Source organism: Medicago sativa, chromosome 5, assembly GCF_051527215.1.
Source record: "Medicago sativa cultivar Bolivia chromosome 5, Bolivia_mono, whole genome shotgun sequence".
NCBI classification, from domain to species: Eukaryota; Viridiplantae; Streptophyta; class Magnoliopsida; order Fabales; family Fabaceae; genus Medicago; species Medicago sativa.
Window position 1 is genome coordinate 54,261,666 of NC_140753.1, and position 14,029 is coordinate 54,275,694.

A 14,029-nucleotide genomic window follows, 5' to 3' on the forward strand; every position below is an offset into this window, starting at 1 on the left:
ATGTCATTTCTATTTATCACAAAGGTCACTAAGATTACATTTAAACCATTTTTTTTTGGTAAAAACACTTAAACCATTTATTATGGTTTAATTTTGCCAATTAATTTATATTGTATTAAAATTATATACGAACTGATTTATGTCTTGATGTTTTTTTTTTACAAGAAAATTTGTTCTAAAATTTAGTATAAAACCAACTAAGTCACTATTTTTTTTTTTTTTTATCATCAAACAGATATTTGGTGTTTGGAAACAGGTAGGCATGCATGCATGCACACTCCTTATGATTTTCACTGTAAAATTAAACAGACATTTAGACATCAATCAATAATTAATATCAGTTATAATCTGAAGTGGGATATTATACGTGTCGTTAGTTTTTTTTTTTTTTTAGGGAAATGATAAATGAACAACCTAATGGTTGTCCCACACCGTATTTTAATATGGTAAAGTGTACAAACTGGTTTTTATAATCATTTTTATTTTTTTGGGATGCGGGCCAGCCTCAATCGATCAATGTGAGAGGCATACGGTGTGAGGAAAGTTGCTGCCATTTGGATGTCAATATAACACTACTCTTTTTTTTTATACCAGCCAAATAATGCAAATAGAACACTAATTATATGGGAATAAAAAGTACAAGTAACCAATAAAATATTTGAGTTTATAAATAAATAGTATTAACACAAGTAATATGTAATTAACATTCATAGAGTAGCACTACTTTAACAAATTCATAAATTATAAAAATGTCAAAGCCAATGGATTGGCAGCCTAAGGTTGGTTCTCCTCATGCTATTGTTCTTTATGATGATTGCAATCTTACTCTAAAAAGTATCATTTTTCCTTCAGACAGGAAAACAATCCTTCCATGATCATTGCTGTAGATTCTTGATGTAAAAAATGCTTACTCTGGCCAATACCTAATGACTGCTAGAGTACACCACTTTCACTTTTTCATCCTTTCATTGCCATTGTTTTTTGGTATTATTAATTTTGGAGCTGTGATTGCTAATGACTTTGTAGAAAGTTTAGTTCTTTACAACAAAATGCTCCTTTTATGAGGTTTGGGTGGTATCGGTATTAATCCGCCTATAACAGCCGATTTCTAACTCTGACTCTCAAAAGTGAAACCAGATTATTTTTGCTCTTCCAACTTCCACCCTGGACTCTGCTATTTCTCTCTTCTAAGCCATGTATGGCATATACAAAATTCTGGTAAGAAAAACGAAATCCTCTATTTCACCTAGCTTTTGATTTTATCACTCGAACAAGATTAGATTTTGGTCTGCCCTTTGAAATGGCAACTTGATGCTGGTTTCTACCGACTTTGTCATCAGTATATGGTTTGATCTCAAAAGTTCCTCTGGTGAACCCTCTGGAAACCTGAAGAATTGGAAACAGCTAATTATTGCTCAGAAATGCAGGACTTGAAGATTACGAGCCTTAGAGAAAAAATTAAATGATATATCAATCAATTTCATAGTATGTTTTATCAAGCAAATATCAATTTTATATAGGCTTTATAACAATGAATATTATAAGACAAAAACCAACACCAGTAAAAAAAATTCCAACTACTCACTACAAGTTGTGTCTGTTTTGATAAAGATTGTATTTCGAGCATTTTCCTTTGCATATTACAATTGATTTCTGCTTGTTCTCAGATTTTCAAAACATTGTATCATTTTAATGTTAAAGAATTAATTCAGTAGCATTTAACTTGTAAATGTAATTCTAAGGGTTCACAATCAGTATTAGTATTGGACCCCAAATTTAATTCTGTGGTAATATTAATTTTGGATGTTTGTTATGCCCAACATTAATTTTGGGTTGAAAATTGATTCAATTGTTACTTCTAAACAAAAGTAATTTCGATATCTCTTCACTCATTATACCTAAAATTACTTCTAAATGAACATTTTTGTTTATAAAACTCATTCTTTCAAAAGTAAAATTATTCCAAAGTTAACCGTTCCAGAATATATTCTACCAGAAATACACTATAGCATCACTATGGAGAAAGGGGCTGAAGTAATGCCACAACCACAATTTTATGGAAGCAATTTTGATAAATGGGAATGGAAAAAAAAGTAAAAAAAGCATATGGTACAAAATTAAAGTAACTGGATTTTAAATATATATTAGAATAACAGCATAAGCATAATCATCAAAGAGAAATATGTGTTGATCAGTTATACCTTTAAGAGAATCCAGACTTTGAGAGAACTGCTCAATATTCCAAGTTTTGTCTTTTTTCCTGAAGTCAAGTACGTACACATATGATGGTCAACCCTCAGAATAAATTTTGGCCAGGACTTAGGCTTTTGAGGTTCTCCCTTATGGTTCATTGTTGCCTGGAATATAAATAAAAACAAACAAGAAATCAAACTCACGAAATTGCCTCAAATATTACGAAAATGAAGCGAATAAACACTGTTATGATATAAGAAAATGAGCTATCAACAACATTGAGAAACAAAGGAAGAAAAATTTATTGTGGTAGGTAATATGCACTATAGCAAACTTATAAGGAGAGCCTAAACTTCATCTTACAGAACACATAAAACTTTCATGAAAGTTTATTTTTTCACCCCATGATCTTATTGCCAAAACAAAATTCTGAGATAGAAAGTGTCAACTTACAAGAATACGACAAATTTGCTGTTCAATTTTGAAGAAGGAAGTCTCTAAAGCTTCAACCCTGCCTGTGGCATGGCAACAGTCACATGGTTCACTAACCATGAATGTCACACTTGGTCGAACCTGTCAAATATTGGTAAAACATTTGTAATTTATTGTGACAAGTCCTACTAAAAATGATTGAGTGATATGGCAACAATCAACCAGAATGCAACTTAAATAACAGTAGTTCAAGCATTATTCTTTTCAATCTATAGATATTTTTGTGTGTTTGAGGTAAGAAAAGCATAGAGGACGATGGCATAAAATAACATAAAATGAAGTAAAATTAGAACACCATTTTAGAAGATATGCTTGAATAAAACAATTGGAAGTTTATATAGGAAAAGAAGAGAAGAAAACTCACTACGATTCATATAAACAACAACCTATTTCCACATTTGTGTCCGTTTTTTCCATTTCAACAAAGCTAAATGTAAGCATAGTGGTTATGTTAATGCAACATACCGTTTCATGAACTAACACATAGCTAATATATCCACAGCAAACAACAAACATACCCTCTTTCGTGTTATTTCCATGAGTCCATGTCTTGACAATTCAGAGACCTTCACCACAGATCTGTCTCTCTCAATCGCTTTCTTGACTTCTTCATAGACCAATCTTTTATTTGCTGATTAAGAACAAAAAAAATTCAATAAATAACAATATTAATAACTTTGAAGTCTGATTCGGATGACATCAAGGGATGTAACATTTCAGATTGGCATAAAAACTGATGAACTATTTTGTCCCTAGGATATATACCATTGCATCAACTTATATTTACAACATTCAGAAGATCGTTTATATTGATGCTAGAATACTTAATCAGTAACATCTCTCAGTCCCTACCTTGTCATTAAGGATAGTTTTCTTTGGGTAAAATCATCATATCATGTCAAGAAATCTAAACTAGGTGGAAATACATAAACACAGAAAAGGAAGAGGCTTAAAAGGTTTTGTTTTTATTTATATTTGTACTTCAGCCTTTGTAGAAGCCCTTCCCAGTTTTTATTCGACACTTAAGATGTTTCAAACAGGCAAGATAGTTCACAACCATATAAACCATTTACACAAACAAGCGGTAGATCTCTATTACCTTCGTCTGTCATATCAATGAAATCTACCACAATGATGCCACCAATATCTCGTAGTCGCAACTCCCTTGCAATCTGTAACACATTAGTCTCATCAACGAGCTTGAACTACATGATTCTGATGAATTATCGTTTCAGGACAAAACAAACCATGAATGTTGTATAATTTTATTTATAAAACAGAAATAGAATTGATCGTCAACAATGAAATATAACTTCTTATAATACAAGATTGTCAAAATACAAATAATCTCAGAATTTGGCCTAGACCTAACTCAACCCAGAAGCTAGCTCAACAAATGAGAATTGCATAATCATTATACAAAGTATGGACTACTTTGACCATATATTTGTCAATGTGGGATAAGGTAGTTCAAATCGAGATCCTACCTAGGACTGGTAAGGAGTCTCAAGATCATAATTGTGAGATCATAATATGAATTGTAAGATCCTACAAAAAAATATTCTATCATAAAAAATATTCTATCATAGCAGTACTCCCACATGCAAGAACCCTCTAAGCTTGAAGCATGGATAATACACAGGGGACAGGTCTATTTTTATGAACACCAAAACTCAACCTCGTCTAAGAAGAATGGAGATATTCAGACTTGAATCTTGATCACTTGGTCAAAGGCTTATAATAGCATGCCAATGATCAACTCTCCTAAAACCTAAGATGTTAGGTGAAAACTCATGAATCACTTGGCATTAACAGAGAGTGTCTCATGAGCTACCTTTTGTGAGTGAGACCCAAGACCACTTAACAATTTCCAATTCCTACACACGTACACTTGCAAAGCCCCTTTCCTAATGGGATGGGTCCCACTTTCAAAGCCCCTTTAACTTTAGTATTATTCTAATCTGCTAGTAGGAACCCTGTTTAACTATCTTTTGCTTATTGATCCTTATAGATCAGCACATTGATGAAATTCACATTCTGTTGGAAATCTGCCTTTATTGTGATCCTCCCCTAGTCGCTTAATTGCGACATTTGAGTTGCCTCGTGTTGGCTTTGAGGGGGTGGATTTAGTCCCACATTGGTTAGATAGGACTCTTGATAAGAGTTTATAAAGAGGAGGCACTTCTCACCTTACAAGCCAGTTTTGTAAGGATGAGTTAGGCCACAAATTTCTACACATTCCCTCCTAAAAATTCTCACTATTTCTTTACAAGCAAAAAATGAGACAAATTTGATTGCATGTAGTAAAGAACCTTTCATGAGATATTGTTGAATAATTTCAATAAACTGCTACTGGAACCTAAATGACCAACTGCATTAACACATTCACACTATAACTACTTAATCCAAAATGAAATCATTAATCACTCTAAACCAACAGAGTAATACAAATAGGATTTAAGTTATATTCGGTGTCAGTATGAAACATACTTAACTTCAACAGAACACTGACACTACATATTACTCAAGAGCATTGTTGAAAGTAAGATATCTTATTTTGACACGGAGTTTCTTTAAACTAGATAGTGTATAAAATTTATGCTGCTAAACTAAATTTTAACTCCAAATTTAATATTGCATTTCTTAAATTATAATGAAGAATAAACAGTTTTTCATGAAAATAAATATAATAGTTATTATCTGCATAAGTAAAAAATTCTTTACAAGCAAAAAATGAGACAAATTTGATTGCATGTAGTAAAGAACCTTTCATGAGATATTGTTGAATAATTTCAATAAACTGCTACTGGAACCTAAATGACCAACTGCATTAACACATTCACACTATAACTACTTAATCCAAAATGAAATCATTAATCACTCTAAACCAACAGAGTAATACAAATAGGATTTAAGTTATATTCGGTGTCAGTATGAAACATACTTAACTTCAACAGAACACTGACACTACATATTACTCAAGAGCGTTGTTGAAAGTAAGATATCTTATTTTGACACGGAGTTTCTTTAAACTAGATAGTGTATAAAATTTATGCTGCTAAACTAAATTTTAACTCCAAATTTAATATTGCGTTTCTTAAATTATAATGAAGAATAAACAGTTTTTCATGAAAATAAATATAATAGTTATTATCTGCATAAGTAAAAAATTCTTTACAAGCAAAAAATGAGACAAATTTGATTGCATGTAGTAAAGAACCTTTCATGAGATATTGTTGAATAATTTCAATAAACTGCTACTGGAACCTAAATGACCAACTGCATTAACACATTCACACTATAACTACTTAATCCAAAATGAAATCATTAATCACTCTAAACCAACAGAGTAATACAAATAGGATTTAAGTTATATTCGGTGTCAGTATGAAACATACTTAACTTCAACAGAACACTGACACTACATATTACTCAAGAGCATTGTTGAAAGTAAGATATCTTATTTTGACACGGAGTTTCTTTAAACTAGATAGTGTATAAAATTTATGCTGCTAAACTAAATTTTAACTCCAAATTTAATATTGCATTTCTTAAATTATAATGAAGAATAAACAGTTTTTCATGAAAATAAATATAATAGTTATTATCTGCATAAGTAAAAAATATGCCAAGTTTATTTATTAAAGCCTACGTGATGAACAAATATATTATAATAAAGACTGCAACATCAACCAACCTGTTTTGCAGCTGCAAGATTGACATCTAGAATAGCTTTCTCCTTGGAAGTATCATGATCAAGCATCCCATGTCCTCCATTTACATCAATAGAAACTAACGCCTCAGTTTGCTCGATGATTAGAGAACCTCCATTAGCAAGTGGAACCCTAAAAAGTGATCCACATAAAGATAAAAATAAATAAAAACTTGCATGTAACAAATTTTACTATCAAGTTTCCTATAAAGCAAGATATCAGTATAAGAATGTCAGCAAACAGACTACTATAAAGACATGGATAATACACAATATAAGCATGAGATGGAAGATTAAGAACAAAAGAAGCAACAAAATCTACCTTTTGCTGAGGATATTGTCAAGCTCTCCTTCAATGTTGTATTCATCGAAAAGGGGAACCTTTTTATTATATAGTTCAACTCGATCACAAAGATCAGGGGCAATGTCCTGAAGGTAATTGGTCACCTGAAAATTAAATAAAAATATTGAAATTATTGAACAGAAGTGATGTCAGTTTGTACACTGAATTTTAAATTTGTCGCTGATCTAATATTTGTAGTTGTAAAAAAAAAAATTATTACAGTTCATATAGTATTTTTCATACATATCAATGTTTTAAAAAACAGACCGAACTGGCCGGTTTAACCGGGAGCCAGCCAGTTTTTTGGTTGGTCCTGCTTATACTACAGTCTGGTTGAACCACAGTGTTCATCTGGGTTTTTGTTTTTTTAGTTTTTTTTTTTTTTTTTTACCTTTTTAATCATTTATTTGTCATCCGGATCAACTGTGATTTAACTAATTGAATCATGATCAGTAGGTCTCACCGGTTCAATCTCCGGTCCGATTTTTAAAACTTAAGTATAGGGTCTGAGCATGTGTTTATAAGTGGGGCAGTCCTCACCTCACAAGCCGGTTTTGTGGGGCTGTGTTTGGCCCAAACCATAAATTCTAAGATGGTATCAGAGCCTATCCAAGATCCATGGGCCACATGCTATTAGGTTTCCGCTATCGGGCCACTCGGGTCACAATCCAGATGTCCAGTTCTGGGCGTGAGGGTGTGTGTTAAGATTCCCAAATTGGAAATGATATGGCCAGAACAAGTGTTTATAAGTGGGTGCAGTCCTCAAGTCAGTTTTGTGGGGTTGTGTTAGGCCCAACCACAAATTCTAAAGAAAAAACATTGCTACAACAAAACTGAATCAGCATGCTAATATAGGACTAAAGTTGAAATCTTGTATTTGTGTAAGATAAGATTCTCCAGGGTTTGGGTGGCATTTTCTAACAGAAAGTGGTAAACCGATGTGTGACAGGCTATCCTACAGTCGGGTTCACATACCACTTGTCAAAGTGAATTAAATACCTTACTGTTTTTGCTAACCTCTCTGTGAGGGGAACAAAAGGCAATGTTGTTCGCATATGGAAACAAAAATTCTCCAGTTTTAATATTTCAACTTAGACTTCTACAACACATACCTCATGAAATGTCCTTGGGGAGTCGACCACCATTTTCTTAACCTGAAGTATATCATATAAACTGTAATCAGAAGATATTATACCCCATAGGTGTCTTCTAGAATTTAATTAGATATTGCTAAGTTAAACATCCTAGAGTTCATTGGAGTGAACTAAAATTAATAACAGAACAAACATTTTCATTGAAATAATCTTGGACCACTGAGAGAGTTTGACCCATTGCCCTGTGCAAAATAGCAGGAACAGCTCCTTCCACCCTTTCATCAGCAGCAAGAGCAGAAGACTTTGCATTTTCCATTATGTTTTTCCAAGTCGAAAGCAAACCTTCCAAGTCTTTCTGCAGTTCCTCAAAAGAATGACCAGCAGCAACAGTTCTTACGGTGAGACCAAAACCCTCTGGCTGCAATGTCTTTGCTATAACTTTCAACCTTGTGCGCTCGGCACCAGAAATCTTTTTGGAGACTCCAATTTTATCACAACGTGTAGTCAAAACCTACAGGTCAGCAAGTTTAATTTAGAGGAAACACCATATAGATGATTTATGAGAAAGAACAGGAACATACACAATCCAACTTTACGCAAGTTGCAGGCATATATAGAACATACCCAGAATCTACTTCTTAGTTTAGGAAAAGCAGTCAGAGTGGGACCCTTCGTACCAAGACCCTCTTTAACAACTTGGACAACTATTTTGGTTCCGTTACGAACTTGGATCCATTTATTTTCTCCCATTTCTCTCTTTGTATCTTTTGTTGGCAGAATATGTGAATTGATAGACCCATTCATGCCTAAAGAAAGAGAACCATTATTCATTTTTCCTTCTATATGAACATCAGCTCCCTCAACATCATCCTCAAAGTCAGCTTCTACTTCATCATCAACCACACTACCATTCACATTTTCCTTAAGAACTTCTGAAAGACAAAAATCATCATCTGCTTCATGTTCATCATAGTCATTGTGTACAGATTTCAAACAATCATCCTCAGAATGTATGTCACGTATTCCACCAGGAATGTCAGTAGCACGAGACATGTGATCATTTTTTCCCTTAAGATCAATTTCTTGTTTCTTTGTCCTTCGACGAAATGGGGGGAATATAAATGGTTCCTTGTATGGCTTAATGTCCATAAGAGAGGGTCTAGAATTCCCAATATCAACAAGAGCTCCTCCCATAGAAGGAACAAGCTTTGTGATTTCCCCCACATATACACTATCGCTTTGCACATTAGTCTTCACTGGTTCCAATAATAATTCAACCAGTTTTTCATCCTCCAGTACTGCAATTCTTTGCATGGTACATATGGATGAGTTTATAAGTATAATGGTGGAAACAGGGTCTTTTAAAATTGTATTACTGCTCTCTTCAGGTAACAACTCTTCTGAATCTACCAACTTCACCTGTTCTTTCACAATGTCATTAGTTTTAGATTCATTTGATTCTGTTTTATCCTCAGAGATAACCGAATGCAGTGAATGGAGTAACCAGGGTTCCTCAACAGGCTGGTAATTCTCAGAAAGAACGTTAATAGGATGTGAATCCTTATTACTCAAAATCGCCATGTCCTCATTGTCAAAAAATAATTGATCTTCCAAAATGAGTGTCTCGGTCTTCAGGAAATCATTTTCAAGGAGACTCATATTCCTTCGTTCATCTGTCAAACCACTGTTTGAGTGTTCAGAAACATAGGAAAACAGATTTCTGGAGTGGTGTAAAAATATGAAATAATACCTTTGACTGGAAAAAAAATAGAGGGCTGCTTTAGAAGATACGTTTCCTCAGTGCAGGGGTTCCATGCATGAGCTGAAGAAATATGGAAATTGGACCTAATCCATAAATCCCTCACCACAATTTCATTATCTTCTAGAACTGTCAGAGGTACTGAAAGAGAAAATGCTGGTCCAGGCTTCCAAATAATGTCACTTGAGGACCTTGATTTTTCCTTAATGAAATAGTTATATTTAAAGTTCAAGCCAAAAGCAATCTGCAAGGTAAATAACAACCGAGTCACTTGTATTGAAAAAAATGAACTTTGACGTCCATACAGTATTAAAATTGAAGCTTCATATAATAATCTAAACTTTAATGAAAGGAGCACTATGATTTGGTGGATGCATAATTTTGTAGCAACAAGCCTCCTATCATTTACCATAGAATACATACTACAGTGTTGCGGATTTCCTTCTGGAGATAAAAAAAAAAAGCTTTAGACACACGACTCTTCTATAACATGGGAGATTTCTTTATATCATTAACAATGTATTGTAGGTTTGCTTTATATGTTTCACATGGTGTACAAAAACCCATTCAAAACTCAGCTCAGCAGCAAGATGAATACCAACATTAGCCTCAATGTTGAAACATCTTCTCATTTAAACTTTTCTTTCTGTACAACAAGATAAATATACAGACAGCCCCGTGATATTACCTGAGATTCAGCTTTCCAAATATTAGTGTGCTCCGTAGGAGACATTAGTACAGCCATGTTGGGTTTCCAGCAGCCTAACACAGCAGGGTCCCCAGTTATGTACAGGAGATGACCATCTTCTAAATCAGCTTCTACAGTCCAAACAATCTTGCACAGATCATCAACACTGGTGGTTGAATTTCCTGATAAGTAAGGCAGGCCAGATTCATCATTCATTCTAAACTAGAGGAAATTACATTAAGAAAGCATGATGCGGAACACTAACGCCAAAAGGAAAACTTGCATCTGTACAGAACTCATACTACTAAAAGATGACTTATTTGATAGTGAATGAAATTGCATAATTAAAAAGTAACCTTGCCTCATATAGAATAATGAAGAGAATTAAAAAAAAAAATTAACGATTAATGGAGCTAACACCATGAAGAAAGTTGTTGCAGCATTTAGCTGTGCAATAGAATTTAACTAAAATAAGTCGACTTCCTGCTTCATTTAGTTAAAAAATGAAGAAAGTGTTTACAATTCATAATGTCAGTTCGAATCATTGAAAAAAGTTGAAAGATGTAAGTGGCATGCTGCATTGCTTGTTATGAACATATCAATGGAATCTTATTAAATTATTAATCCATCAGGTTAATACTTTAATTTTCTTTAACTACAGAGGACAAGATATACAAATGTAATTTTATCCATACACGAACAAAAAACTTTTACACAAAGAACATAATACAACTCTTGAGTTGCTGAGTTTCGGTCCTTTATTCATGTGATAAACCAAACTCGAATCAGATTCTACTGAAATACAACTGGAAGTTGCATATTTGGATGTTAATTCTTGAACAATTCAGTTGTTTGATAAGGATCCAGCAAAACAAGTTAAAGCATGAAATATTTAGGCTATAGAAAAGAGATAGCCGTGTAACAAAAAAATGAAGTCATAAACAAATAAACAAACCAACAAGATCTTACAAAAAGAGGTCTGAATTACCTTTCTGCGTTGTTGTGAATGAAGCTAATCTTCTAACTGATTTATGGTTCTTCAGACAACACATGAATCTATATTCTCCGTGTAGTGGTGCATGATGGAATATATGCCTGTCCCAATATTTTAATACATCAATGCAATCAAGACAACCAAAATGAGAGAAACAATTAACACTAAAAAGAATGTGCATATCATATTTCAAATATAAAATCATAATAAAAATCAATTTCCTATCTTCAATCATCCCATCAATACATATTTTGTGACTAATGTAAGCTACACGTCTAGCAAATGGGTCAAAATAACGACCAATCAGTACAACAACTAACTACTATTTGCTACAATTAGTGAACAATTATAAGCATTATGGTACAATTGTGTTCTCAGTGGTGACTGTGAGCAAGAATCTTGCCTTGTTTCATATATCAATTCAAGAATTTCACATTGAACAAACAATAACTGAAGGTGTTTAGAATCCAAAAGCTTCAGCTAGGTTAGATTAGATTTTGTTCATAAAATGAAATAACTAGTTAAGCTAATCATTTGGCTATAAGACTCAATTTCTATCAACTAAACCACGAAACCTCTCTTCAAATCTATCTATTACAGATTTTTGCATACTTTAATGCCAACGTTAATAAAAACATTCGACGACTAAGTGAACGCGGCGCGCTAGGGTTGAACTCAAAAATCTTGAAAATTGTAACAAAATCCCTTCAAATCTTCATCATACAACAAAAATGAGGGAAATAACAATCATTTACAATCCACACTACAAACCCTTACTACCACTATATCATGAAACATAGTACAGCATAATTTCACCCTCTCTACCAAACAACAATAAGAACGAAATTCGAAAAACCCTTTTTATCAAAACAAAAAAGCATAACCTAAACTAAACCAACATGGTGAAAAGGAACAATTTTTCCCTCTAAATTAAAAAATTAAAAACATCACAGCCACAAATAATAAAAAGTACAAAAGGCACATGCAATGAATTAAGTATACATTTTTTCATGGCACAATAACCCAGATGAAAAATGGCAATAAGAATTTGAGAATGAGAGAAACAAAACAAACCTCTTTGGTGAAGGTGTGTAAGGAGGATTAGAGAAGGGTGTGAAAAGGTGATGAGGGCGGTGTAAAAAACCAACTTCAGCAATAAACTCCATTAACATGAACACAAGAATGGAATTTGACAGTGACGAGGAGACACGAGTTCATGAGTTTGTGTCAGCGCAAAGAGTGTGAAATGAAATGAAGAGGTTTGGATAAAATATAGATAGGAGGTGGTAACACACGGAGGCAACCACAAGATAACGGTTTCCAGCTTACTAATATTTTATCCATTTTAATCGTGTTAAGTAAATGATTAGTTGAATTGATTTTAGTGGTAAAACTAAAATCATTGTCCTTACCGACTGAACTAAGCTCACGGGACTTCCCACTTAACTAATGTAAGTGGGGAGTCACGTGAACTTAGTTCAATGGGTAAGAACAATGTAAAATATATGCAAGATTCATGGTTCGAACCTCGGACACAGCCAAAAAAAGTAGTTAAGTGGGGTAAAAAATTCAATTAATGAAAAAAAAAATATTGAATTGGTATTCTAAAGAGACATTTATTTTGAGATATAAAAAAAAAATGTTAAAGTAACAATTAACATGAGAGAGAGGGAGCATTATCTAAAGGTGTGTTTGATTTGTTAAAAGACTGAGGAGAGTTATCGGCTTTAGGGAAATAAGGTTTTCTTCTACTAGGATTTTAAGGATGTTTCTCCAACTTTGAGTGACATTCTTGTTGATCCTTATGAGAGTTTGGTTTTCGAATAGTTTGGTTTATTCCATCGACATTGTGTGGTTTATTCCATCTTGGTCGCTTTGTTTGTCTGAATATGATGTGTGTGAATAGGGATGGTGATGACAACAATAACTGTCTAAAAATGAGTCTGATTAGCTAGAACTATCGAGGCTTGGAAAAGCCAAGCACAGTTCTAAATTTAAAATTTCTAATTCGATATGATAAATCAATCGCCCTCTTTCTAAGTGTGAAATTAGTCGCAAAAAATAAAATTGAGGAGTTTCGTTATTTGCTTGGTTTTGATAATTGCTTGGTTGTACGTAGACAAGTTATAAGTGGTGGTCTTGCTTTATTTTGACGTCATTCTTTTAATTGTTCGGCGTTAAATTTTTCTTAAAACCATATTAGTGTTGAGGTTGATGATAATTTACGAGGGAAGTGGCAACCCATAGTTTACTATGGGTTCCTAAAAGACAAACAACGAAGGGACTCTTGGAATTTTATTAAGCATATGTCGTGAAACACTACATTATTGTGGTGCATGATAGATGATTTTAATGACATTATGCACATGTAGAGAAAGGCAGGACCAAGAGACTTCAATGGCTAATGAACGGATTCAAAAAAGTTCTCCAGGAGGCTAGGTTGCTTGATATTAATTTTGAAGGCTATAATTCACATTGTTCAAAAGTTTAGCCACTAATAGAGTTGTTGATGAACGACTACACAGAGCAACGGCAAATGAAGATTACTACGAATTGGTCCTAAATGGTCAATTGTATATAGTTTAATTATATAAGTTTTAGTGGATTAATGGAATATCAAGATCGTAATTGATGATTTTATTTGCGTCGATGAGCTATATTGCAACTCTTATGCTCTGCGTATTATTATGTTATTCCAATGCTTTATCAGAGATAATTAAGTTAACATGTTTTTTTTTTTTTTAAGGAAAGTTA

At 33.3% G+C, this 14,029-nt stretch overlaps 1 protein-coding gene across 1 annotated transcript; it reads right to left on the reverse strand.

Annotated features, from left to right (window-relative positions):
* Positions 1–643: 643 nt before the first annotated feature.
* RNEE/G (RNAse E/G-like protein) lies at positions 644–12,518 on the reverse strand. Its single transcript, XM_085715818.1, has 14 exons — positions 12,350–12,518; positions 11,270–11,376; positions 10,282–10,463; positions 9,585–9,837; positions 8,459–9,507; positions 8,028–8,345; positions 7,853–7,894; positions 6,720–6,844; positions 6,383–6,530; positions 3,785–3,857; positions 3,204–3,316; positions 2,647–2,766; positions 2,202–2,357; positions 644–1,386 (listed from the first exon to the last, which is right to left on the reverse strand). Exons 1-14 carry the CDS (start codon positions 12,445–12,447, stop codon positions 1,243–1,245), a joined length of 2,928 nt encoding a protein of 975 aa, XP_085571944.1. The 5' UTR covers positions 12,448–12,518; the 3' UTR covers positions 644–1,242.
* Between the last annotated feature and the right edge of the window lie 1,511 nt (positions 12,519–14,029).